This window comes from Schistocerca nitens, chromosome 1 (genome assembly GCF_023898315.1).
Source record: "Schistocerca nitens isolate TAMUIC-IGC-003100 chromosome 1, iqSchNite1.1, whole genome shotgun sequence".
Classification (NCBI taxonomy): domain Eukaryota; kingdom Metazoa; phylum Arthropoda; class Insecta; order Orthoptera; family Acrididae; genus Schistocerca; species Schistocerca nitens.
In genome coordinates, this window is record NC_064614.1 from 1,236,888,303 (window position 1) to 1,236,915,809 (window position 27,507).

The following is a 27,507-nucleotide window of genomic DNA, read 5'->3' on the forward strand; positions in this document are numbered from 1 at the left end:
CTCTGTCTAAATCAAGATGTCTTGCTAACATTATGCATGTCTTTTCTTCCTTTTTAAATTGACAATGAAAAGTTCTGGATTGAATACCAATAACCAAAGGAATAAAGGTAAATACTACTGTATCTTTGAGGCATTGATCAATCAACAGGTACATAAATAGTAAACCTAGAAAATTGGTTAAGAGAAGGTAGTTTTAAATGATGTGACCCAAAGGGTTTCCAACAGGCATAAAATGTGTTGACTTTTTTCTTTAATGTTTGGTAGCAGGACAATGAATCTGTATGTGTATGCTGCAGTCATAGAAAAATTTCTACTTATCATCAAGCTGCAAATTTAGGTCTACACATCAACAAAAGATCACAAAAATATTTGTATTTTGAATTTTATGTTCCTTTATCTGGAAAAAGAGACATGAAAGGTTTGGAGTAAACAGCCTTAAGCAAAAGTGGTAGCCAAAAACGGGAGACCCATTAGAGGGAAATCAATAATGAAATTGCAGAAAATTAGGTATAGAAACAACTTAATTTGAAAGCAAGTATTTTTTGTAGATTTTACTCACATTTTCAAACAAACAAATTATATGGGAAATAATCACTCCTTTACACTAAACCAATTTGAAGACAGAAAAAAATTATTTATGTGTTCCACATAATTTAAATAAAAAGCCAGCACATGGATTGTCTGTGGAATATAATGGCTTTACAACAGATTTTAAGGCACAATATTAAATTAAAAACTTTGAAGTGAGCCAGATTAAGACACGTGTTGTTATCATGTTAAAAAAATATGTATACATAGTTAACAAGTACTTATTATGTCACTGTTGGGCCTTTTCTCAAAAGACTGGTTTGATGCAGCTCTCTATGCTACTCTATGCTGTGCAAGCCTCTTCATCTCTATATAACCACAAACTACATCCATTTGAACCTGCTTACTGTGTTGAAGCCTTAGTCTCTTCCTACAATATCTCCCTCCACCCTCTATCGCTTCCTTCCACTAATAAACTGACCATTACTTGACACCTCAGGATGTTTCCTGTTAACCAACCTCTTCTTTTAGTCAAGTGGTAACATAAATTTGTTTCCACCTCAAAGCAATTCAGTACCACCCATCTAATCTTCTACACAATCCACCCACTTAAGCTTCAGCTTTCTTCTGCAGCGCTACATTTCAAAAGCGTCTAATCTCTTCTTGTGGGTATGTATTGTCATCCACGCTTTGCTTCAGTACAATGCTATACTCCATTCATGTATCTTCAGAAAATAAATACGTATTCAGTGTCAACAAATATTTCTCTTTCAGAAATATTTTTATTGCTATTGTCAGCTCACATCTTATGTTATCTCTACTTTGAGCAACATCAATCAGTCACTGTGCTGCCCAAATAGCAAAACTTATCTACCACTTTCAGTATCTCGGTTTTTAATCTAGCTCCCTCAGCATAATCTCATTTAATTTCATAAAATTTCATTACCCTCATTTCAATTTTGTTAATATTCATGTTACAACCACTTTTCAAGAGGTTTTCAATTTCATTCGACTGATCTTCCAAGTCCTTTCCCATCACAGGGAGAATTACAAAGTCATTCGCAAACCTCAAAGTCTTCATTGCTTCTCCCTGAATTTTAATTCCAATTCCAAATTTCTCTTTCACTTGTTTTACTGCTTGCTCAATGTACATGCCGACAACACTGCGGATAGGCTACAACCCTGTCCCATTCCCTTCTCAACTACTGCTTCCCTTTCAAATCCACTAATAACATTTTGCATTCTGTGTTTTGTCCCTGCTATCTTAAGAATTTCAAAGAGTGTAATCTAGTTAACATTCTCAAAAGCCTGTTTCAGTCAGACGTTACCTAATGCGTCCATTGAAACTCAACCTCTGATTCTTTCAATTTATAGAGGTCACATCTCCTTAATTTCTTCCCTTCCTGCAATTACTCAATTTTAATCTATAGTTAATAAAAAATAAACTATGGTCATGGTCCCTTTCTCCCATGGAAAAGTTTTGCAAATTAAAAACTAGTTTTGAAATCTCTGTCTTAATATTCCCGTGTCTCTGGGGATCTTCCACATATTCAACGTTCTTTCACGATTTTTAAATTATGTATCAGCAAGGACTGAATTATGCTATGTGCCAAATTCTACCATGTGGTTTCCCCTTCCATTGCTTTCCCACACTCCATGTTCTCCCACTATTTTTCCTTCTCTTACTTTTCCTACAAATGAATTTAAGTCCCCAACCACAATTATGTTTTTCCTCCCATAACAATCTGAACAATTTATTTTATTTCCTAATATGCTGTTTCAATCTCTTCATCATCAGGAGAGCACATAGGCAAATCTCGTACTACGTGATAGTATACATTCTGTCATACATCTTGCATCTGATTTGAAGTATAAATGTACACAAATATTGTCACACAAACCTAAAGGTGCTATTATTACAAATTCACAGTAGTATATTTTCTTGGCAAACAGAGAATTTAAATAATTAAAGTTTATCAATTCACAAACCTCTTGAAAACATCAGCACAGATGTTTTTCCTGACCCACTTTTAGTCTGTTGTCGATCCATTAAAACTGATGATGGCAGAAGTGTTTCAAATTCTGATGATCCATAATGTGATACAGAAACTGTCACAAACGCTGAACCACAATTTCCTACAACATAAAAATTTTAAAAAATTCGTTTATAACCATAAAAATGTTATATGAAGAAATATAACAAATTTCTTTACTTAAGGTCAAGGTGACAGTTATTCAGCTCATGTCACATAGAAGTCAGCACCAACTGTTCTGATAATGACTCAACATTATAGCATTGCCCTGGAATAATTTACAAAGTACATCATCTGACTGATTGGTCCGTAGTTTGCATGTGGCTCCTTCCCATAAAAGTACATATGTGTGTGTGGGTGTGTGTGTGAGTGTGTGTGTGTGAACACTTTTCTGAAAAAGAAACAATAGACAAAGAAATAAATGACAATATCACACTATAGGCATATACCAATACTCTCATTTCACTTTAATTTTCCCACTTTTTTATGGGGCTCCGGAAAGGCTCAAAATCATGAAAAGTTCAATTTTTACTTTTTTGCGTTTTCTGAATCTGCAGACTATTACCTTTTAATAGATATATAATTTATTCAATTCCGAAGACTACAACTATTTTTAAATTTTTTTTGAAATGTGTTCTACATGGGCGTGACCCACTGTGGCGCTGTTAAACTGCTGTCAAATGGTGTTATTATTAACGTTCGTGTTCATCAGGTACATTTTAGTGATGTGAGATAAAGTATGTGTTGTGGCTAACCTGTGATGGTTCAATATATATCGCTGTTGTGATTGTCGATTGTTTCATGTTTATTTACTCTGTCGTTATCTCGAAAATATTCGTAATTAATTCTGTTTCTTGAGTCTCTGTTTTGTTGAAGTATAATAATGAGTAAAAGTAAAGTTATTAGAAATCCTCTGAAGGTTTTTAAGAAAAGGAGAAATGTTGGAAAGCCAAAGGTATGTGTTATTACTGTAAACAATAAAGACGATGAAAATCCCCAACATAGCTTGTGTCCCAAAGAAGAAGACAGTTGGTGTAAATATAACAAAGGATTGCTAACTGGTGAAATGTACACTCATAAGCATAGTCTGCCTCATGCAATAATGGAGGTGATAAAACCTATTTTCAGAGACTTAGCAGCACCTGATCTGTTGAAAAAGTGTATTCACGGAAGAAAAACTCAAAACCCCAATGAAAGTGTAAATAGTGTTATATGGTCGAGAATCCCCAAGACTGTATTTGTTGGAATAGAAACACTTCACTTTGGTGTGTATGATGCTGTTGCGACTTTCAATGATGGCAACATTGTAAGGTGCAAGGTATTTAGAAAGATGGGAATGAAGATAGGTTCTAACATGGTACGAGCGATGCTTGCTTTAGACAAGGAACGCCTTCGGGCTGCAGACAGGGCTGTAAAGAGTCTAGAAATACAAGCAAGAGTAAACAGGAGGAGGAACAAGAGGAAGCTGGAGGAGGAGTTTGCAGAGGATGAAGATAATCCATCCTATGGACCTGGAATGCACTAAAAAGTTAATCCAATCTTTGTCGCTCGATTCCCAAAACTTTTATTTTCTCATACTAATTACATGTTTTCTAAGGATCTTCCAAACATATTTGTTTCAAACTTTCAGTAAATGTTACACAGTACCTTCTGCATAATTTAACACAGCCTTTTTCATAAAAACTTTATATTTTTGAATATATAAATAAAAAATGGCAAAAAAATGTTGTGAATTTTCATTACAATTGAAAAAAAAAATCATCTTTAATAACTGAACTAAAATTTTGTAAAATCCCTGTGTTAAGTTGTAGCCCATATTCCAATAAATAATCTGTAAAAAGTTCAACTTCCTACCTCAAATACTTTGTGAGGAAAGATGTAATTTATAAGCGTTATTTTAACACTGCAAGTATAGGGCGTTCCGGAGCCCCTTAAAGAAAAGTGTGCGACAGACTGAAAATCCAGTATTTCAATCATGCACCAATTTTATGCCTCCAGAGTCTGTGCGAGACAGATTTTGACAACTGAGGTCGTATCTGCCCATGTCATAACATCAGAACATCAAGAAGTAAAAAAAAAAAGTCAAAAGCAACTATATGTTAAGCCCAATCGATAGAAGGAAAGATAGCTAAAAACAAGGGCTTAGCCTTGGAGAAAGGTCCACAAAAAACACCATAGAGGCAGCAGAGCTCCCAAACCAAAGATTAAATGTCCTTCGCCATACTGCTATGATGGATAAACAGCCCATGCGTCATTTGCTAAAACGGCCAATAACTCGGATGGCAAACATACACTGGAAAGTAAGTAGTTTTTTAAAAAAAGGACATTGGGTCAGGAAATGGCAATCCATCAAAGGTGGATAACAATGAGAAGAAGGGGGTGGGAGATAGCTACATGCCAAATGGCAAGGCTAATAGGGGCCAGTATGCAAACTATAACCTTGCTATGAGAGGGCCAAGGGAGGTTGGCCATGCCGCTGGGTGAGAGGTTTAACTCCCTGGAGCTTGTTCCTGTGAAGAGAAGACCAGTGGTGATGCCAAAGTGACACCATCCGCCAACAGACAGCAACACAGAGATCAACCAAAAGAATGGAAGAGCAAGTAGGCCTAGATAGGATGACTACAGCTCTGGCAGCAGCATCAGCAGCCTCATTTCCTGTCAGACTGAAGTGATGAGGAAGCCACATGAACATCACGCAGGCTCCCTCAGCAGTGAGCAAGAGGAAGCTTTCCTGGACCCATTGCACTACAGGATGTACTGTGTACAGCACACAGAGGCTCTGAAGAGCACAGAGAGAATCAGAGCATATGACACAATTAAGGAGCATGTGTCATCAGACGTACTGGCGGGCCTGATAGAGGGTGAAGAGTTTTGCTGTAAAAATCGAGCAGTGTTCTAGAAGCCAGTACTAAAAATAGTTGGTGCCAATAGCGAGCAAACACCCGACACCATAGCCAATCATGAAGGTGTTATCACTCAGTTGCGTGCGAAGGTCAAAAAACCTAAGGCAATAGATCAAATCTGGAGTAGTGTCCTTGGGAAGTGAATGAAGTCCAAGATGAACACGGGCCGCCATACGAAGCCAAGCTGGTGAAGGGTTCACACCCGCTGGGAATATGACAGGTAGCATGAAGTTAAGCTGCTGGAGCAGTAGCCGAAAGTGAACTCCAAGAGGTGACAGAGAAGAAGGGTGCACTCCAAACTGGCGGTCATGGGAGTCATATATAAAGAGGGCATAGGACGGGTGGCTGGGCATGGCAGACACACGACATGAGTTTCTGCTGAGGAGGACATCATGACAAGTGGTAGCTCAGTAGCTTCTGCACAGAGACTCTCAACCAGGCTAGTGTAAAAGGTGCCAGTGACCAAATGTTCTCCACAATGGTGGATTGTGTTAAGACGGCACAAAATGGATGGACGGGCAGAGGAATAAACTAAACACCCATAGTCCAGTTTTGAACAGACAAGGGATCAGTGTAAACAGAGGAGGTTGGTCTGATCCCCAAATGCGATTGTATGTACAAATTAGAAAACGGAAAGGTATATCTGAATGTGAACATCGCCCAGTTGTTTGTGGAAGATTGGGATTGGTATGAAATTAGGGTATGGTCTAGCTTCCTCACAGTAAAAACAGCACTGTAGCATTCACGATTCTCAGAGGAGAAGGACATCACCCAAACCTCCTCCACTTGTGTCTGAGGAGGGAAGGTGGGTGGAGCTTGAAATCTCCACAAAATAACAGTCCTAGGTGTTGGAGATAAGAACTGGGTCGACAGTGACATCATCTGCTACAGTTATGCTGGAAATTGGAGAATGGACATTTGTCCCAGAGAGCCGACGGAGATTGTCCCACATGACGGAAGAAGGAGAGAAAGAGTTAAAAGAACTAGTAAATGAAATCCAGCTAGCTTTTTTGCTATCCTGAGGAATGCGATGACACTGTGCTTGCAACTGTTTGCAACGAATACAGTTCACCATCATAGGATGACGATTAAAAATGTGGAGAGTATGTCTCCGCACCTGAATCACGTTGTGGCACGCTTCAGTCCACCAGGGGACCAGGACACAGCATGGTAAACGAGAAGTGTGAGGTATGGAACATTCTGCAGCAGTAAGGACAACATTCATAAGGTACCCTACCTGGTCATTACAACTGGGGAAACGTTTTTTGTCAAAAGTTGCCAGTCAGTCTTAGCTGCCAATTGGGTTGGGTTTATACACAGGTGTGGTAGGAGCCAGCAAATGGACAGCGCATGGGAAATGGTTGCTCAAGTATGTGTCAGAGAGAATGGACCACTTGAAATGGCAGGCACGCTGGGCAGTGCACAATGAGACGTCCAAAATGGGAATAGGTGTGTGTGTGTGTGTGTGTGTGTGTGTGTGTGTGTGTGTGTGTGTGTGTGTGTGTGGAGTCTGAAAGGAACACAGGTGATCCAGCATTGACAGAGATGAGATTGAGTTGACTGAAAAGGTCAGCCAAAAGGGTACCTCTCGGACAGCTTCTCAAGGAGCCCCCAAGGAAGATGGCGGATGTTAATGTCATCGAGCTGCAAAAAGGGGTGACAGCGAATGACGGAGGGATGTAGATGTTACAAAGTGAAAAGGCGAAGTGAGGACGGAAAATGCAGACTGGAACAACTTGAAGCCGGGTTTTCAATGCGATGATGTAGCTATGGACTTCATCCTGGATGAGTCGCATTACCCCCAGTAAGATAGAATGCCATCCTAGGGAGGAAGGTCAAAACAGATTGGAAGGGAACACAAGAGATCCAAGTGATCACAAGAGAACACAATTTTGTTTCTTGGAGGCAGAAAACAATTGGACGTTGTGATTCCAAGAGCATCCGTAATTCCTCCATGTTGTATGTAATACCACAAATGTTCCATTGGAGAAGAGTCATAAGGGAGAATGTGGAGAAGGGAACAAATGAAAGTAGTCACCTCAGTGGCTGCTTAGTGCCGCCCTTCAAAGACTCACTACTACAGGGTGCAGTGGCTGGAGGATCCTGTTCCATGAAGTCTACAGAGGCAGCGGCATTCTTCCTGGGCGAGCCCGTGGATTCCATGGCAGACAAAGAGTAGGTGGTGTGCACCAGCAAAATGGACGTCGGTTGGCTGGGGGAGGTTTTCAGTCGGTCGGCCGGGTGAGGTTTTCATGTGGCGCACCATTGAAGATGATATTTGACTTGGGGAAGGAGAAGACTGATCATCTTTGTTCGACTCCTTAGGGCCTTTACAGTTGGCTTACACAGACCAACACTTTTGTTGTCTGGAGGAATCTAAAATACCTTTTAGATTAGATTAGTTTTTCGTTCCATAGATCCGTGTTGAGGAGATCATTCGTCAATGGAGTAGAAGGAGTTGGCCACTAGTAAGTCTGTCAGGCTCCTTTTAAACTGATCTTTATTTGTAACTAAATTTTTCATGTTTGCTGGCAAATTACTGAAGATGAGTGTTCCTGAGTAGTGGACCCCTTTTTGAACTAAAGTAAGTGCTTTTAAGTCCTTGTGCAGATCATTTTTGTTCCTGGTATTGTATGTATGAACTGAGCTGTTTGTTGGAAAAAAGATATATTATTTAGGACAAATTTCATTAAGGAGTACATATACTGGGAGGCAGTAGTTAGTATACCCAGTTCTTTGAAGAGGTTTCTACAAGACGTCCGTGAATTTACTCCACAAATAATATGTATTACACGCTTTTGGACTCTGAAAACTTTTGTTTGACTTGAAGAGTTACCCCAAAATATTATACCATATGACATTATGGAATGAAAGTAGGCAAAGTATGCAAGCTTTTTCAATTTTATGTCGCGTATGTCTGCTAACACTCGAATTGCAAATACAGACTTGTTAAGGCATTTCTGCAGTTCTGTGGTGTGCTCCTCCCAATTAAATTTATTATCAAGTTGTAATCCCAGGAATTTAAGACTGTCAACCTCTTCTATCTGTTCTTCTTCGTACTTTATGCATATGCTGGGTGGAAACCTCTTACAGGTTCTGAATTGCATATAGTGAGTCTTTTCGAAGTTTAATGTCAGTGAGTTGACTTTAAACCATTTATTAATATCCATGAAAATATCATTAGCAGATCTTTCTAGAACTACACTCGACATACTATTTATTGCAATACTTGTGTCATCTGCAAACAAAATGAACTCTGCTTCTGGCAGTGTAACTGATGAGAGATCATTAATGTACACAAGGAAAAGCAATGGCCCTAAGATGGATCCTTGTGGGACACCACATGTAATTTCTTCCCATTCTGATGATGACTGATGACTTAATTCACTAGTCCCTTGCACTGACACCCTTTGTTTCCTGTTAGCGAGGTATGACTTGAACCATTTTGCAGCACTGCCCGTGACACCATAGAATTCTAATTTATTTAAAAGAATGTTGTGGTTTACACAATCGAATGTCTTTGACAAATCACAGAAAATACCTGCTGCTTGTAACTTGTTATTTAATGAATTAAGTACATGTTCACTGTAGGTGTAAATAGCCTTTTCGATATCAGAACCCTTCAGAAATCCAAACTGTGTTCTTGATAATATGTTATTTGTGGTCAGATGGTTGAGAAGCTGCCTGTACATTACTTTTTCTAAAATTTTTGAGAATGCTGGCAAAAGTGAAATCGGTCTGTAGTTTGATGGTATTTCTTTATCCCCTTTCTTGAATAGAGGCTTAACATCTGCATATTTCAGCCAGTCAGGAAATGTCCCAGTTATAATTGATTGGTTACACAAGTAACTTAGAATTGTACTAAACACACAAGAACATGCCTTAATTAACTTTGTTGATATTTCATCGTAACCACTAGAATGCTTTGTTTTTAAAGATTTTATTATGGAAGTTATTTCTTTTGGTGAAGTGAGTGACATATTCATGTACCTGAAGCTACTTGTAAAGGCTCGTTTCAGATATTCAAGGGCATTATTTACTGAACCTGACAATCCATTATATCAGTAACGGATTTAAAGCACTTTCTAAATAGATTTGCCACACTATGCCCATCGGTTACTAATGTGTCATCTACCCTTAGTGCTATTTGCTCCAGTTCCTTTCTGGTTCTACCAGTCTCCTCTTTCACTATATCCCATATTGTTTTTATTTTGTTCCCTGACATTGCTATCTTCTTCTCGTAGTGCATTTGTTTAGATGTCTGAATTACTTTTTTTAATATTTTACAGTATTCCTTGTACACTCCTGGAAATGGAAAAAAGAACACATTGACACCGGTGTGTCAGACCCACCATACTTGCTCCGGACACTGCGAGAGGGCTGTACAAGCAATGATCACACGCACGGCACAGCGGACACACCAGGAACCGCGGTGTTGGCCGTCGAATGGCGCTAGCTGCGCAGCATTTGTGCACTGCCGCCGTCAGTGTCAGCCAGTTTGCCGTGGCATACGGAGCTCCATCGCAGTCTTTAACACTGGTAGCATGCCGCGACAGCGTGGACGTGAACCGTATGTGCAGTTGACGGACTTTGAGCGAGGGCATATAGTAGAGATGCTGGATGTAGTCCTGTGGAACGGCTTGCCATGCCATTTCCACCTGGCACCTCAGTTGGACCAGCGTTCGTGCTGGACGTGCAGACCGCGTGAGACGACGCTTCATCCAGTCCCAAACATGCTCAATGGGGGACAGATCCGGAGATATTGCTGGCCAGGGTAGTTGACTTACACCTTCTAGAGCACGTTGGGTGGCACGGGATACATGCGGACGTGCATTGTCCTGTTGGAACAGCAAGTTCCCTTGCCGGCCTAGGAATGGTAGAACGATGGGTTCGATGACGGTTTGGATGTACCGTGCACTATTCAGTGTCCCCTCAACGATCACCAGTGGTGTACGGCCAGTGTAGAAATCGCTCCCCACACCATGATGCCGGGTGTTGGCCCTGTGTGCCTCGGTCGTATGCAGTCCTGATTGTGGCGCTCACCTGCACGGCGCCAAACACGCATACGACCATCATTGGCACCAAGGCAGAAGCGACTCTCATCGCTGAAGACGACACGTCTCCATTCGTCCCTCCATTCACGCCTGTCGCGACACCACTGGAGGCGGGCTGCACGATGTTGGGGCGTGAGCGGAAGACGGCCTAACGGTGTGCGGGACCGTAGCCCAGCTTCATGGAGACAGTTGCGAATGGTCCTCGCCGATACCCCAGGAGCAACAGTGTCCCTAATTTGCTGGGAAGTGGCGGTGCGGTCCCCTACGGCACTGCGTAGGATCCTACGGTCTTGGCGTGCATCCGTGCGTCGCTGCGGTCCGGTCCCAGGTCGACGGGCACATGCACCTTCCGCCGACCACTGGCGACAACATCGATGTACTGTGGAGACCTCACGCCCCACGTGTTGAGCAATTCGGCGGTACGTCCACCCGGCCTTTGATTTGTCTATAAAAATGTTATCAATAGCTGTCCTTGAGGATTTAGTGATCCTAGTTGGAAAGTTTACAGTGTGAGTTAGATTGAAAGACAACATTACTAACTGCAGTAAATGTTTACTGGAAGATTGTATTAGAAAATCTGTATTAAAGTCACCAGCAATCAAAATTTCTTTGTTTCTTCCTGTTAAATAACCCAAAAGAGCTTCTAGATGATTTATGAATAGATTATAATTTCCTGTAGGTGCTTGGTAAATAGTTACTATTATATAGGATCTGTTATGGAACTCTACTTCTGTTGCACATGCTTCTAGATGCTGCTCTAAACAGAATTTATTAATGTCAATGTTCTTGAATTTATGGCAGTTTTTAATAAATGTGGCAACTCCTCCTCCATCCTTATCTACTCTGCAGAAGTAGGAAGCTAGCTTAAATCCTGAAATGTCTAACATATCTATACCAGTGGTCACTTGATGTTCAGAGAGGCAGATGTCAATTTGGTTAGATGAATTCATTTCATCAATACAAATGAGTAGTTCATCAACATTATTTCTGAGTCTCGGAATGTTCTGGTGTAATAAAGATAACTGATGCTGCATTAGTAATGGGATTATAACTGCTTTGGTGAAGATGAACTGGCAGTTTCTGATTACTTTCTGTTAAACATTATTTAAATGGAGGCTGTATGCTAAAATCTGACTCCTGTTCATCTGTTTTTTCAAACTGAGTGTGTCTGCCAATCTCTCTTAAAACTTGTTTTCTATCCCCCTTCCCTATCCTAAAAAAGGCATCCCTCTGACACCTGTGACCACTGGTATTTTACCACTTGTGACAGTTGCAGGGGTATTTCTTTTGTCCTTTCCAGCCTGTCGGTAGTGTAGCATATGATTTCGCCACTGGGGGTGAAGATTTGATGTCTTGATGTGCAGCTGTGGGAGAAGGAGATAGAGATGCTACCGTGATACTGAGTGATTTCAGAACAACAATTCTGGATTGGAGGTCACAAGCCTGCATGGCCATGTCCTTCATAGAGGAGCAAGAACGTTATTGTAAGTGCTGGACGGCAAGATGAAGGGCTGTCAACTAGTCTAAAACTTGCAAGCGACTGGGTAGGGTACTTTTCCCTTCACCCGGATCTCCTGAAAGATACACAGGACACTTGCCGGATGAGGTGGCATGGATGCCATTGCAATTGATACAACCCTCATGAGGATCTCTACCAGAAGTAAAACACCTGGCTGTGTTTCGACAGGACACGTGAGTGTGTTATAATGTTGACACCGGTAGTAATGCATCGGGTTTGAAATGTATGGTCAGACAGTGATGGCTTCACAGCCTGCCTTAATCTTCGCAAATGTGAGAAAAAGTGTGTGTGTAGGCACTAAATTCGCATAAACGTTTTTCATTACTTAACAGACTGCGGTGATGCCCTGATCAGAGAAATAATTTTGTATTTCTCCCTCGGTCAGACCATCAGGCATCCAAATGTATATAACACCACACGAAGAATCCAGCGTATGATGGGCCTCGACACGAACAGGACAGCCATGGAAGAGCAAAGTTGTAAGCAGTTGATGGGCTTTAAAATCACAATTTATATCCAGAAGCTAACTCCCATTATGTAAGCAAGAGCAGGATTTCGCAGGGCACGCAACCGCATCAACACCTTTCTGAATAATAAACGAATTAACTGTAGCACAGAAGTGACCTTCTTTGGTAACTGATACCATAAGGAACTGAGTAGAGGTAGACTGAGATGATGACTGGCTCATTGCGAAAAAATCCCCCACAATTTCAAGTGTCTCCGAATACGCACTCCTTCCAAATGTGGGCCCCGTCTGCACCTCCCGAACTCCTAAAAGTGGGACCAATTGGCAATTGGGTATGTAACAGCTCAGGCAGTCACTCCTTCCAGGACGTGGCCTGTATCAGGGGGTGCGTGCAAACCCTAACTGTCAACATGGTGCTGGGAATTACGCGTTATCCAGTCATCTGCTATGCGTCAAACACCTGGGCCAGTCATCAGGTGTGCATAAGAGAGGAAGAATGGAGGTAAAAACCTGCCTCCTGCATCATCTTGCAACATTTTAAGTTCACTTTGGAAAATATTTCTGCAATGACTTTGATAAATTTAACTGGATTAAAAATTCATTCAAAAATGCTCCTGGACCATCCTGTCAAAACACAGAGGGACAAGAACAACTTGCTGAGATCACTTGAGATACTTCACAGGAGAGTAAATTTAATCAGGTGTCTTTGTTGGAGTTTCAGATATAGATTAGCAAGGAATTCCTAATGCTGAACCAAAATGCAATGATTGCAACAATGTACCTGTGCAAGATTGGCTTTTCAGCTTTAGCAGTTATGAAGTCGATCTACCATTCACAGCCGATTGAAAGCAACGAAATTTGGGTGGCTGTTTCTGCTATTACTCCATGTCTTGAGAACCTTTCTTCTCAGAAGCAAGCTGTGATGTACCTTTTGCATTTATTGCTTTTATGTTTTCTTTTTTCTCAAAGGCAAAGAGAAAAGGTGAAGCAGTAGCCCAGCGTAGAGCCTGCGCCTACCATCATGTATTTTTTATTTAAAAAAAAAAAAACACACACAAGAAGAAGAAGAAGAAGAGGAGGAGATGTGTTTTTCCTGTTCCTCGTTAAGAGGAAGGACTTGCTCTCTGTTAATGAATGAAGGCAGACACATGTTATTTTAGAGTGTAATTGGTGGTTGCCATTTTGGTTGAGAGGATGAGTGAAAAGTTTTTTTTTTTTTTTTAAATAATATAGCATTATTTCACCAGTGAAGCTACATGACTCATTAAGTAGTACTGTAATATATAAAAATCCAAGAAGCCCACCTGTGTACTTTGGAGTTATCACGATTATCTGATTACAATATCATGGACACGGTCAAGATTTTGTAGTGTATGTGATGATTGGATGTAGTATTATTAACTGGTAAGCATAAATCTACAACAAGAGAAAGACTATTTCGCCTAAGTAGAACTAATGTGAAAAGATTCTTTACACATTTACAGGCATAGCCCAGCTTATTGTGCTTGTATGAAATGCCGAAAAATTAATCTCATTATTTCCATATATCTAAACATTTATTATTATTATTTTTTATTATATTATAAAGTGGTGACAAGTGACAGGTACGATATGTAGTGCACAAAACTGTGAGTACTAGTATTGTTAAGACAATGAATATACATATATCTGGCGAAGAGTTCTCGGGCTACATATATGTTAATAATTTCTTTATGTACCATGTACTCTGATGACATGATGGAGACGATGATGTAACACTGGAAAAATTCTAACTGAAAGGAAAAGAAATAATAAATAAATTAGAAGGAAGAAGACAACAATACCAAGAGTGGACAACTAAAAGTACAATAGAGGGAAGTACCAGTTACACGACAACAATAAGGTAGGGGCGCGCAATGCATGTAGAAACTGTGTTCCTAGTTGACCTATTAGAAAATCCAAGACCCTATTTCCTAAAATCCAGAAACTAAAGCTTCATAGGTTGACACAACTGCAATCAAGTAGAGAGAATGACATTTCTTTGTCAGTATGAAAAGCATATTGAGTGTACAACAACTGAGATTACAATTACATATAGCTGTATATGCATTCTGTCGTGCGTGAAATAGCACGGAAGTAAAATCCAAACAGAGAAAATATTTATTTTGGTAACTGCTGAGGCGTAAAGATTTCTATAATGGATGGACAAAACAATAAGGATATGTCATTTCAAAATCAAGATGCGAATGCAGTAGACTTGAATTTGCAAAATGTAACAAGGAGTGTTTTGGAACCATCAAGCGGTGATTATTTGGATGCTGGACACGACGTGCCATTGTTGCATTCGATGCCCATGAATACAGAACATTTCATTACAAGTAATACAGTAGACAAAATTAATGACACCTCGAGGCAAAAGAATATTTTAAATGAAAGTAAGTATGCATAGTACAGATGCATATGCTGACAGGCATAGGCCAGAAGTGACTAGGGAAGATATGCAAGCCTTATTTCGAGTCTTAGCTTCTATGTGTAGTTGTGAAGATAAAAAGGTACAGGAGGTCGGTTCTGCAAGACGAGAAAAGAAAATGCAAATATTCAGAATAAATGAAAGATACCTTCTAATTTAAATATTAGTGTATAAGATGGTGCCTGTCATGAAGTCCATATATGAAATTTGAATGTCAATTGTACATTTATATGTCAACTATATTATTGTCAGTGTCTATGTCTATGTAAAATGTATGTACTATTTTCTATGTGTAGTTGTGAAGATAAAAATGTGCAGGAGATCAGTCCTGCAAGACAAGAAAAGAAAATGCAAATATTAAGAATATGCAAGATTACTTCTAATTTACCTATTAGCGTATCTAAAAACAAAGATGATGTGACTTACCAAACGAAAGCGCTGGCATGTCGATAGACACACAAAAAACACAAACATACACACAAAATTCAAGCTTTCACAAACAACGGTTGCTTCGTCAGGAAAGAGGGAAGGAGAGGGAAAGACGAAAGGATGTGGGTTTTAAGGGAGAGGGTAAGGAGTCATTCCAATCCCTGGAGCGGAAAGACTTACCTTAGGGGGAAAAAAGGACAGGTATACAATCGCGCGCGCGCACACACACACACACACACACACACACACACACACACACACACATATCCTTTCGTCTTTCCCTCTTTCCTGATGAAGCAACCGTTCGTTGTGAAAGCTTGAATTTTGTGTGTACGTTTGTGTTTGTTTGTGTGTCTATCGACATGCCAGTGCTTTCGTTTGGTAAGTCACATCATCTTTGTTTTTAGATATATTTTTCCCATGTGGAATGTTTCCCTCTGTTATATTCTTACCTATTAGTGTGTTACACTGTGCATGTCATGGAGTCCATACACGAAATTTGAATGTGAATTGTACATTTATTTGTCAACTTTATTACTGTCTATGTCTATGTAAAACGTATGTACTATTGTCAATTTTATGCGAAATTTTTTTCTTGAAGCGAAACCATTAATGTATGTATGCGAAGTGAAATGCGACGGATGAGTAAAACATTCACATGTGTGTAGTGATACAAAAATAGTAAGTCCTGCTAATAGTGAAAATAAAGGCTGAGCCGTGATAAAGAGTATACGCCACAGCCTAGCAACGTGAATACAGTGAGTGCGATGCATATGCGATGGAGAAAACAAAGGAAATCCGTATAACCACTAACTTATGTGTGAGGACCGCAGAGCTACAATGCACAACGGAAGACAATGCCGAATCCTGCAGTGTAGCCCTTACCTTCAATTTCACTGGCAGAAAACTTCGTCCAGGTGCGAGAGGAGGTACTGGTGTATTTCAAGTTGAGCACTGGAGCTGAATCCGTTGGATTCAATCTCCAGACTGGACGGCATAAACAACGACTTCATAAGCCTGGAACGACATTACAATGGATTTGCGGGCAGAGCTACTACTCACGTGGCACTTGCGTCACTGTGACGGGCGCGTTAAATAATGAGCTGCTGCTGGCGATAAGAACAGCGAACAATGAGATAGCGTGTGCCAATAGGACACCTTCTCAGAATTGCCAATGAACCCAAAGCAAATGAGAAAAAAAATTTTTTAAAACAGGGTGGAAGAGCAATTTAAGAAATTTAAATCTTTGCCCTGTTCACACCATACAGCTTAAAAAATGTAAGGATAAATAACAAACTAAGATGGTAGCACAACATGGATGTGCAATTATGTAATATAAATACAGGGTGTAAATAAAGTCTGGGAACACTTTCAATTATTAATTGTGCAAGAACCAAACATTGTACAGATATCACACATATGACATTTTGAAGAGAAACCTTGAAAGTTTTTTATGTATACCGCCACAGTGTAGTTTGGTAATTTGCTGACAGTCAGCGCTAGTCGCAAATGTGGCAAGTTCAGGTGTGGAGTGAGCTTTCTGTATGTTGGAGTTTTTCCTTGACTTGAGTTCCTACTTGGACATGTTGCAGCAATGGCTGATGCCTCAAATGCAATCAGACTCTCTGTTCATCTTTCAGCAGGATGGGGCTCCACTCCATTTTCATCGGGAAGTTCGTGGGTACCTGAACACGGAGCTGCCGCATCGATGGATTGGCCGTGCTACAGAAGGGCACGGCTGTTTCACGGAATGACCTATCCCGATCACCAGATCTCACTCCATGTGACTTTTTTTCTGTGGGGACACATTAAAGATCTGGTGTATGTACTGCCTCCACCACATGATGTAGCAGAGCTCCGGGAGAGAATATGGGAAGCGACTGCCACAGTCGCCGATGCGATGCTGGGACGGGTATCCCAAGAATTCAATTACCATATTGACGTCTGCCGGGTCACTCATGGTTTGCCTATAGAATGTTTGTAAAAAAACCTTTCCGAGTTTCTCTTTAAAATGCAATATGTATGACATCTGTACAATGTTTAGTTCTTATGCAATAAATAATTGAAAGCGTTCACGGACTTTACGTACACGTATGAGCGTATTTATGTGTATGAATTTCCAATGGACAAAGAAATGAAGCTTTGTAAATGAAGCTTTGTAAATATAATTGTAGTAACATAAGGGTTTTAAAACTCGATTGACTTGCACCAAGTGACTAAATTATGAGCCCCAATGTAAATAAGGCTACTGTATACTGTCTCCCTAAATAAAGAGACTTATTTCCAACAATATACAGTGATGTACCTTCTGCATTTCTTGCTTTTATGTTTTCATTTTCTTCAAAGGCAAAGAGGAAAGGTGAAGCAGTAGCCCAGCATAGAGCCTGTTCCTGCCATCATGTATTTTTGATTTTCAAATGTTAAATAAGATGTTTTTCCTGTTCCTTGGTAAGAGGCAGGACTCGCTCTCTGTTAATGAACGAGGCTAGACACATGTTATTTTAGAGCATAATTGGCGATAATCATTTTGGTTGAGAGAATGAGCAAGAAGTTCGTATTTTTTTAATAGAATATAACATTATTTCACCAGTGAAGTTTTATGAGTCATTATCCCAAGTAGTACTGTAATATATAAAAATCCAAGAAGCCCACATGTGTACTTCAGAGTTATTACGAAGATCCAATTACAATATCATGGGCAACAGTCAAGATTTTGTAGGTGGATACGGCAACTGGACATAGTATTACTAATTGGTAAGCATAAATCTACAAGAGAAACACCTATGTAGAGCAGTTGCATATGACTGCTAAGTAAGGAGCTATTGTATCAACATACTCTGAAAGGAACCTAAATGGTATACAATCTAGACTGGAGTACTTGCCTTTATTAACTGATTTACACTTCTTCGCTATCTGCGGCTGTATACTTCTAAGTTACTCATTTGGACACTGTTCTTGATTCAAATTCTGGAACATTTACTTTGTGTTCTATGGTGAAGGACTTTCACAAAACCATGTTTAGTATCTCCGCTTTTGCGGCACTGTTCAGTAACTCTGCTTTAATGGCACTATCACTGCTAACATTATCATTGCTATCACACAGTGAAGGTATTGTTTGTGTCTTTCCACTGCTGTACTTTCCATACTACCAGAATCTCTTTAGATATTATGCCAGATTACGAGACAACGTTCACATTGAAGTCCACACTAAATTTGGGCTTTGGTAAAACATCGCCAGTCTTGCAAATTCAGAAATGCAGTTTGCAATATCTGCAAGAAGACCAGCCACATATCCACCATCTGTCTGTGGAGATTTACTGCCACGAAGATATTCAAACTCATGGACCAAAAACCCACACAATGGCAAATGAAGTTGCTCTGGCTGAAGAAACCAGCAATAACGAAATCAGTAGCAGTGAAGAGGCATGTAAAATCTACAAACCACTGTAAAGCAAAGCCTGCACACTGAAATTCCTGCTGGATACTGATGCAAAATGCTCACTAATAAACATGGATGCTTGTGAATTTCTTGGATCTCCAGAATACTTCAATCCAAATTCACCACTGAAAACATTCCATGGAGGCCAGATTAACATATAGACAAAAATTATGATAGTGGTCAAATACTATGGAACTCCAAAAAGGTTATATTAACAATTGTCAAATCACAAAGGACAGTCAATCTGTTACACATGAACTGGTTAAATGCTTTCAGTTTAAATATTAGCAAAAAATAGCTTTAAAGAAGCCAAGAAGAAATTTGCCAGGATCATGAAGCTCTTTTCCAGCCTGGCTTAAGCACTTGCACAACTTACAAAGCAGTCCTGCAATTGAAGGCAAGAGGCACACTCAAGCTTGATAGATAAAGTCCAAAACGAAATTTAGAGACTGATCAAAGAAGGAATTTTGAAGTGAGTGAAGATCAGTCATGGGCACATCAACTGTGACTGTACATAAAGCCAAATGGATCAATGAGAATTGGTGGAGATTTGGCAGTATTGCCACACGTTTCCCCAAGTGCAAATCCCTGATTTTCAGAAAGTTTTGGCATTTTTCCCTGACAAATTTTGAAATCTCAAGGGTAAATTAACAAGTTGTCTTTGCAGCTACAGCACCAGAAACAATAGTGCAAAAAAAGAAATATCTAAAAAAACTTGCAAGCATATGGTGTTTCCTCATGTGAGGAAAAATATTAAGTGCTAACATCAACACGTCTTTTGTATTGAACTGCTTTTAGATGGAGAAAGCAAACCAAATGCTCTATGTGTTTCATTAAGACCAATGATGTTATTTTATTTCAATAAAACGAAACACATTTGGTGACAAAAACACTCATTGCCTTGTAGTCGCAAAACAGATTTAAAATGCCTTCACTGATTTCAGAAATAAACCCAGAAAAAAGTAGGCCTCCTGAAAGAAGTGTATAAGGCGGGCAAGAATTGTGTAAACCAACACTGTAGGTGACCACCTATAAAATGTTGGTTCTACTATGTTCATTATTTTCGGTTATTACTCACTGTGTTATATCTACACTCCTGGAAATGGAAAAAAGAACACATTGACACCGGTGTGTCAGACCCACCATACTTGCTCCGGACACTGCGAGAGGGCTGTACAAGCAATGATCACACGCACGGCACAGCCGACACACCAGGAACCGCGGTGTTGGCCGTCGAATGGCGCTAGCTGCGCAGCATTTGTGCACCGCCGCTGTCAGTGTCAGCCAGTTTGCCGTGGCATACGGAGCTCCATCGCAGTCTTTAACACTGGTAGCATGTCGCGACAGCGTGGACGTGAACCGTATGTGCAGTTGACGGACTTTGAGCGAGGGCGTATAGTGGGCATGCGGGAGGCCGGGTGGACGTACCGCCGAATTGCTCAACACGTGGGGCGTGAGGTCTCCACAGTACATCGATGTTGTCGCCAGTGGTCGGCGGAAGGTGCACGTGCCCGTCGACCTGAGACCGGACCGCAGCGACGCACGGATGCACGCCAAGACCGTAGGATCCTACGCAGTGCCGTAGGGGACCGCACCGCCACTTCCCAGAAAATTAGGGACATTGTTGCTCCTGGGGTATCGGCGAGGACCATTCGCAACTGTCTCCATGAAGCTGGACTACGGTCCCGCACACCGTTAGGCCGTCTTCCGCTCACGCCCCAACATCGTGCAGCCCGCCTCCAGTGGTGTCGCGACAGGCGTGAATGGAGGGACGAATGGAGACGTGTCGTCTTCAGCGATGAGAGTCCCTTCTGCCTTGGTGCCAATGATGGTCGTATGCGTGTTTGGCGCCGTGCAGGTGAGCGCCACAATCAGGACTGCATACGACCGAGGCAAACAGGGCCAACACCCGGCATCATGGTGTGGGGAGCGGTCTCCTACACTGGCCGTACACCACTGGTGATCGTCGAGGGGACACTGAATAGTGCACAGTACATCCAAACCGTCATCGAACCCATCGTTCTACCATTACTAGACCGGCAAGGGAACTTGCTGTTCCAACAGGACAATGCACGTCCGCATGTATCCCGTGCCACCCAACGTGCTCTAGAAGGTGTAAGTCAACTACCCTGGCCAGCAAGATCTCCGGATCTGTCCCCTATTGAGCATGTTTGGGACTGGATGAAGCGTCGTCTCACGCGGTCTGCACGTCCAGCACGAACGCTGGTCCAACTGAGGCGCCAGGTGGAAATGGCATGGCAAGCAGTTCCACAGGACTACATCCAGCATCTCTACGATCGTCTCCATGGGAGAATAGCAGCCTTCATTGCTGCGAAAGGTGGATATACACTGTACTAGTGCCGACATTGTGCATGCTCTGTTGCCTGTGTCTATGTGCCTGTGGTTCTGTCGGTGTGATCATGTGATGTATCTGACCCCAGGAATGTGTCAATAAAGTTTCCCCTTCCTAGGACAATGAATTCACGGTGTTCTTATTTCAATTTCCAGGAGTGTATTATTTTACAGATATTGTGTGATTTTTCTTTCAAGAAACATATGAGTACATAGTGTGCAAATCACCAGTGACTGACACTTCTTTTTTCTCCTTATTGTCCATACTAATGTATACACTACTTTTGAAGTGCCAAAATGTATTAGAACAAATAAAATGTCTATAAAATGCCACAGTGTACAATGTTCTTGCAGTAAGACAGTCTCAATTCCTGAGATCCATCACCCATGGCCTGCTGAGGAGCACCGCAGACCTGAGTCCATGGATAAATCTTGAAAATCCGCTGCATTATGCCACACACAAACATACCCGGCCAACGGACAGATCAGTGAGACTAGATTCGACGGACAGGGCCTAAACATTAGTGGGAACCAAATGGCTTCAGATCGGCAAGACCAATCCATTACAGATACCCTCAGAAACTGCCTGTGGTTTTGGCCCATCATGGAAATCCAACAATGTGGCCAGCTATTCACGAGGCACAGATAGCATGTTGATGAAATGAGACCATGGTGATCAATCCATGCAACAGAGAAGTTGTTCATATAGTGGAGACACTGAGTCACAGATAGACACAACAAAAAGACTGTCACAAATAAGCTTTCAGCCAGTAAGGCCTTTGTCAAAAATAGACAACAGACACAGACACGCACACGGGCATGGGTGTGCACACACACACACACACACACACACACACACACACACACACACACACACACACAACTAGCTAACATACACGACTGCAATCGCGCACGCGTGTGTGTGTGTGTGTGTGTGTGTGTGTGTGTGTGTGTGTGTGTGTGTGTGTGTGTCTGTCGTCTATTTTTGACGAAGGCCTTAACTGGCCGAAAGCTTTATTACTGACAGTCTTTTTGTTGTGCCTTTCTGCAACTCAGCATCTCCACTATAATGGTGAGTAGCAACTTTTCTTTCCATAATACCGTTACATTCCATCCTGGATCTTCCATTGTTAGATAAGTGGTTCAAATACTCGGAGAATCAATAATAATGAGAATAGGTAGCAACTCACTGCAAAGATGATTGCTGAGCTGCAGACAGCCACAAAGAAAAGACAATCACACTCTCACAACTAAACTTTCAGCCATAGCTTTTGTCAGAAAACAAGAACTCACACACATTCAAACAATCATTCAGACGCAATTCATGCACACGACTGCCACTGCCATCTCCAGTCGCTGCGTCTACAGTCTCTGACAATCGGACCCAAACAAACCACTCCTCATGCCTCCCTGCCTCTCATCAGCAGCTGCTAGACAAGTGACAATAAGTGGTGGCAGCACTGACTGAAAGCTGGGGGCAGTGGTAGGAAGGGGGAAGCCATAGTAACAAGGGGAATAGGGAAGCAGCGACCGTAATCACACACACTCAGCCAGTGACAATACATGACACCTCAGTAAACAAACCATTTCATCTACTGAGACAAAAACGAGATTTTTCCAGTGTTTTTTTCAACTTTGCCTGAAGTGTTTGAAATTCCCTGATATTCCCTGATTTCCAGAACCTGTGGAAACCCTGTTTGAAAGTGATGTAATTCCCCAGCTGGAAATATATCAGTAGCTGATTCCAAGTCATGAGCAGTTCTTTCAGAAATCAGAAATGGCAAATCTTTTAGAAAAATAAGATTTATCGGAAATGGAGAAGAGTGCAAGAAGATTGTTGTCAATTCTAGACCTGGAATGTTTGGATACAGACGTTACTATTTGGTTTCACAAGTGCTCCTGCAAAATAGCAGCAATTTGTGGAACAAATCATTAGTACCATATCTGGATATGTCAATTAATCGAACAATATATAACTGTCACAGGCACAACTAAGGATGATCACATGAAGAATTTGGACATGTTTTTCACACAATTGGAAGAAAATGGCCTCCGGTGGATTAGAAAGAAAAGTGAATGAATACCTGGGCCACATAACTGGTGTAGGTGGGATCCAACCATCCGAAACCAGTATAAAAGCAATTAAAAAAGCTGTCTCGTTAAAAGAATATTCATCATTCAAAGAATATCCAGTAATTCAGTGGAAAAGTAAATCACTACAACAAATTTTTCAAGGGATCTGCTGAAATCGCTGAACCACTGAATCAAATTACAATGGAAAATGCACTGTTCAAATGTCCAAGCAGCAAGAAGCAGCAGAAATTATGAAACTCGAGAAGGAAATTATCAAGGAAACTGAACTGATGCACTCTGCTCCAACTCAAACTGCAGTACTACCCACTGATGAATCATTGTATGGAACCGGAGCACTAATGTCTAGCAAGTATTCAGATGCATCAGAAAAACTCCTTTGGATTACTGTCTCTTAGAAGGCAAGTTGTAGCAGTTTAACTGCTGTAAATGATGTTTTTTTTATATTTTTATTTTAATTGGATGTTTCAAAAGTTCCCATTTTTATGTGTCACCCAGTATTTGACATGAAGTTTACAACTTTAGAAACCACAATAAAGGCACTCGACAATATCTTTGCCATAGGACTCCCCAAGACCCTAGTTTCTAACAATGGTACACAGTCTGTATCAAAGGAATTCAGAGATTTATGTGGTAGAATGGCACAGAACACCTGACCATACCTCCATTTCATACTGCTTCAAATGGTGAAGCAGGAAGATCTGTCAAGACTTTCAAAGACACTATGAAAAATGCTAAATGGGAAGGAGAGAAGCAAGACGCCCTAGAGAAAGTACCAATTACTCACCGCACAACACCAAAGAAAGGGACAATAAAACATTCTTTTGATTGCATTAAAAGGTTTCAATTGCAGTGTAACCATTAAAATTTAAATATTAGTAATGGAAGAATTTATAAAAACTCAAATACAGAAAATTAATTATGCCATACATTACAAACTGTTTTATGAAACCGTTGTCCTAGAGTTTGCTTTCTTATGAGCAGGTGCCTAGGTCAGCACTCACATTTACAGAAAACATTACCATGTGCATTTCATGTCGTATGGCCAAATTTGAACTCTACTGCAATAAATTTACCTACAACAGTCAACAATTAAAAATATAATTTCTTTTTGTGAGTTTGATTTCACTTTTGATGGGGCGTCCCTTTAATGTATTTTTTATCTCTGGGACATCTGACTGACACACAGTCTTTTATTCTGTCATATATCATTTTAAAATAACTACCGTTAATATTGAAGCCTTCTTTATCTTGTGTTTAAGTGTCCTTTTATTCAAGAAATAAAATTCATGCAACATATGCTGTTATAACTTGATTACAGCCTGTCCAACACTTAGCAACAATTTCCATCTTGGTTATGTGCCCGATGGCCACTCAGTGGCTCCACCACAAGCCAAGTTGTTACCTTTATTTGACATGTTGTAGCATCTTATTGGTTTTGATCTTACTAGTGTCCCAGAAAGTAACGATGATTCACTGACGCACTTCATAGTAAGTAGTCACATGAGAATGGCACAATAGGCCATCAGTATGGCTAAAGTGCAGTTACCATGTACCTGTCTCTTCCGTTTCAAGCTGCAATTGGTAATTGGGTGATGGGAGTGAATGACTGCATTTGTTTTCGATATGGGGAGCAAGATGAAAACTGCTGTGATAACAGACTGACTCGGGGTGAAGCCCGAGGCCAAGGTTGGGTTGAAATGTGGCAATTTGGTTGCAAGTTGGCGAAGCCAACAAATGTGAATGGAAGAAAACTAGATGAGCGGACAGGCTGACCTACAGCAAAGCCGAGGTTAGGTTGGAATGTGACAACTGCCCCCAGCATTCATTGTGTTCACTTCTCGTCATTCTTTGTGCAGTCCACAACTGCAGCATGCAAAACTCCATAACTGCACTTTGCTACCACAATTGTGAAATATATCAAATAACAAAAAGTTCTGTTATATATGCATTCATCAACAATCTTCAACAGGGATAGCTCACTACACAAATAGAAACCACTAACTGCTCAGATATGCTGAAATACTGCAATGTTTTATGATTTAATCTCGCTGTGTTTCTAAGTACCACAAACAAATTCTGAGTCATCGCATGAACTCTAAGAATGAGAAAACACCTCAGTAGCACCAAGAATGTCATCTAAACACTGTATTGCTTTTCAATACTTTCTTTCTGAGTGACATGGAAATAATAATAACACAAATGTAATTGACAACACTGACTATAAACTGATTTTTTGCAAAAACACTATAAATTTCTTAAGGGAAAAATAAATTACAAGATTATGAAAAAAGAATTACCATATATTTTAATTTGTGAAGTAATCACTTACAAAAATATGTCGCACACATCCCTTTTCATAATATTTGCCATGAGGAATGGCTAGTACAGAAGCATAAGTCTCACTTACCTTTTTTTGATGCTTATCATTTAGACATTCAACAAAACTTTTGTACACCTTACCTATGTTTATTCCACTTATAACACAAGCTCTTTCCATCATAAACACTGCCTCCATTGACATATTTTTTCTTGGAAGAGGACACAGCCATTTTCCAAAATTCCCACGGAGCAGATTTGTTACTTGATGCTTTGGATCCTAAAAGTGATGATGAACACATTTCAGTAACTTTCAAAGACATTATGAAAAATGCTAAGTGGGAAGGAGAGAAGCAAGACACTCTAGAGAAAGTACCAACTACTCACTGCACAACACCAAAGAAAGGGACAATAAAACATTCTTTTGATTGCATTAAAAGGTTTCAATTGCAGTGTAACAATTAAATTTTAAATATTAGTAATGGAAGAATTTATAAAAACTCAAATACAGAAAATTAATTATGCCATACATTACAAACTGTTTTATGAAACCGTTCACAATTATAAAATCACTGTCTGTATGGGTGTTACAAATGAAAATAACGAGATTTTCAACTCGTCTTTTATAAGTTTGGCTCGCACAGTTTCTGGGTTTAACATCATTTTTCAGATTACTGACATGCAAAAAGAAGCAGAGAGAAGCAGCTATTTCGAACAGGTCTATAAACAATTGGGATTTGTAAATAATGTGACACTGTGCTGAAAGAGCAATGACATCATAAACATAGAAGAGACACACACCTCAAGTAACAACCAACAGAATACATCACAAACAACAACAAAGAGTAGCAAAACAAAATTCAATGAACTAACAGTCCACATTGTTGTAACCGTGACCAGAACAGTCACGGGCATGCTATGAACAAAAGCATGGCAGGATCGAACGGGAGTGGTCCGCGAACAAACAAGACGGTCGAATGGGAAAGGATGAACACACATAACGACAGATGACCGAGCAAGACACCAAGAACAACAACACCCAAGAAGCAACGGGATCACAAACGAAAACCTCACGAAATCAACAATGTCCACTCATACACGGAAATAAACAAAGTAAACGTGATGTCTGTAAGGAAGATATTGAGAGACTCACGCGAATATCAGACTGCCTCGCTGAGTGAGAGGCAGGCGCTTAAATACATGATAGGGTACATCACTATTGGCTACTGGGACCATTTTCTCCACAGTGGCGCCCTCACATTATATGTGGACCAGGAGCGTGTGCAGCCACGGCTTACGGCGTGACGGCTGCAGAGAACTCTAGTGGTAATCGAGGTCCATGCAGTGTGGCGTGGATTCGAAACTTGTGGCACTCGGTACCAGATCCCTCCCCCCTGAAACTTGCATGCTCGTTTTTCTGCCCCAGACGGTGCCACGGCGGTTGGCAGATGGGAGAAGACCCAGGCTCGTCAACCTCCACTGGCGGGGAGGAAGAGATGTCTGAGGTGTCCATGACGGCCAACCCAGAGGCCAGGGTGGCAGAGGGAGCCGCCGATCCAGCAGGGAGGCAGCAACTGGGGGCAGTGACGGTGACTCGAGGACCATGTCTATACCCAAAGGAGGTAACGGAGGAGGCATCAGCGGAAGTCTCGCAGGGGGGAGGGGGGGGGGTTACACAGGCAGATCTGGTTAGGTTATGATGGCAGCGCTCCAACCCTTTCACCATCTGCACTGACGTCGCAAGTCGCCCATGGGCTGCGACAACCACGGCAAGCGTCCAATCTGCATTGCTCACAGACATGTAGGCCCACACGGCCGCACTGGGGGTATAACACTGAGAAGGCCGGGAGTGGGGGCGGGAGGGGGACAGCATCAGCAAATGGGGCAGGGTCTGCAGCTGTCGCCCATGGAGGAGCTCCGCCGGA

General features: G+C 41.0%; 1 protein-coding gene across 1 annotated transcript in view; it reads right to left on the reverse strand.

Moving 5' to 3' along the window:
• LOC126239761 (uncharacterized) overlaps positions 1 to 27,507 on the reverse strand; it is a 148,374-nt gene that overhangs the window by 109,315 nt on the left and 11,552 nt on the right. The window contains exons 2-3 of the mRNA XM_049947883.1: positions 25,727 to 25,862; positions 2,518 to 2,664 (exon numbers count right to left, since the gene is read on the reverse strand). Of these exons, the coding sequence (XP_049803840.1) occupies positions 2,518 to 2,664; positions 25,727 to 25,862 (283 nt within the window). The remainder of the gene's footprint in view (positions 1 to 2,517; positions 2,665 to 25,726; positions 25,863 to 27,507) is intronic.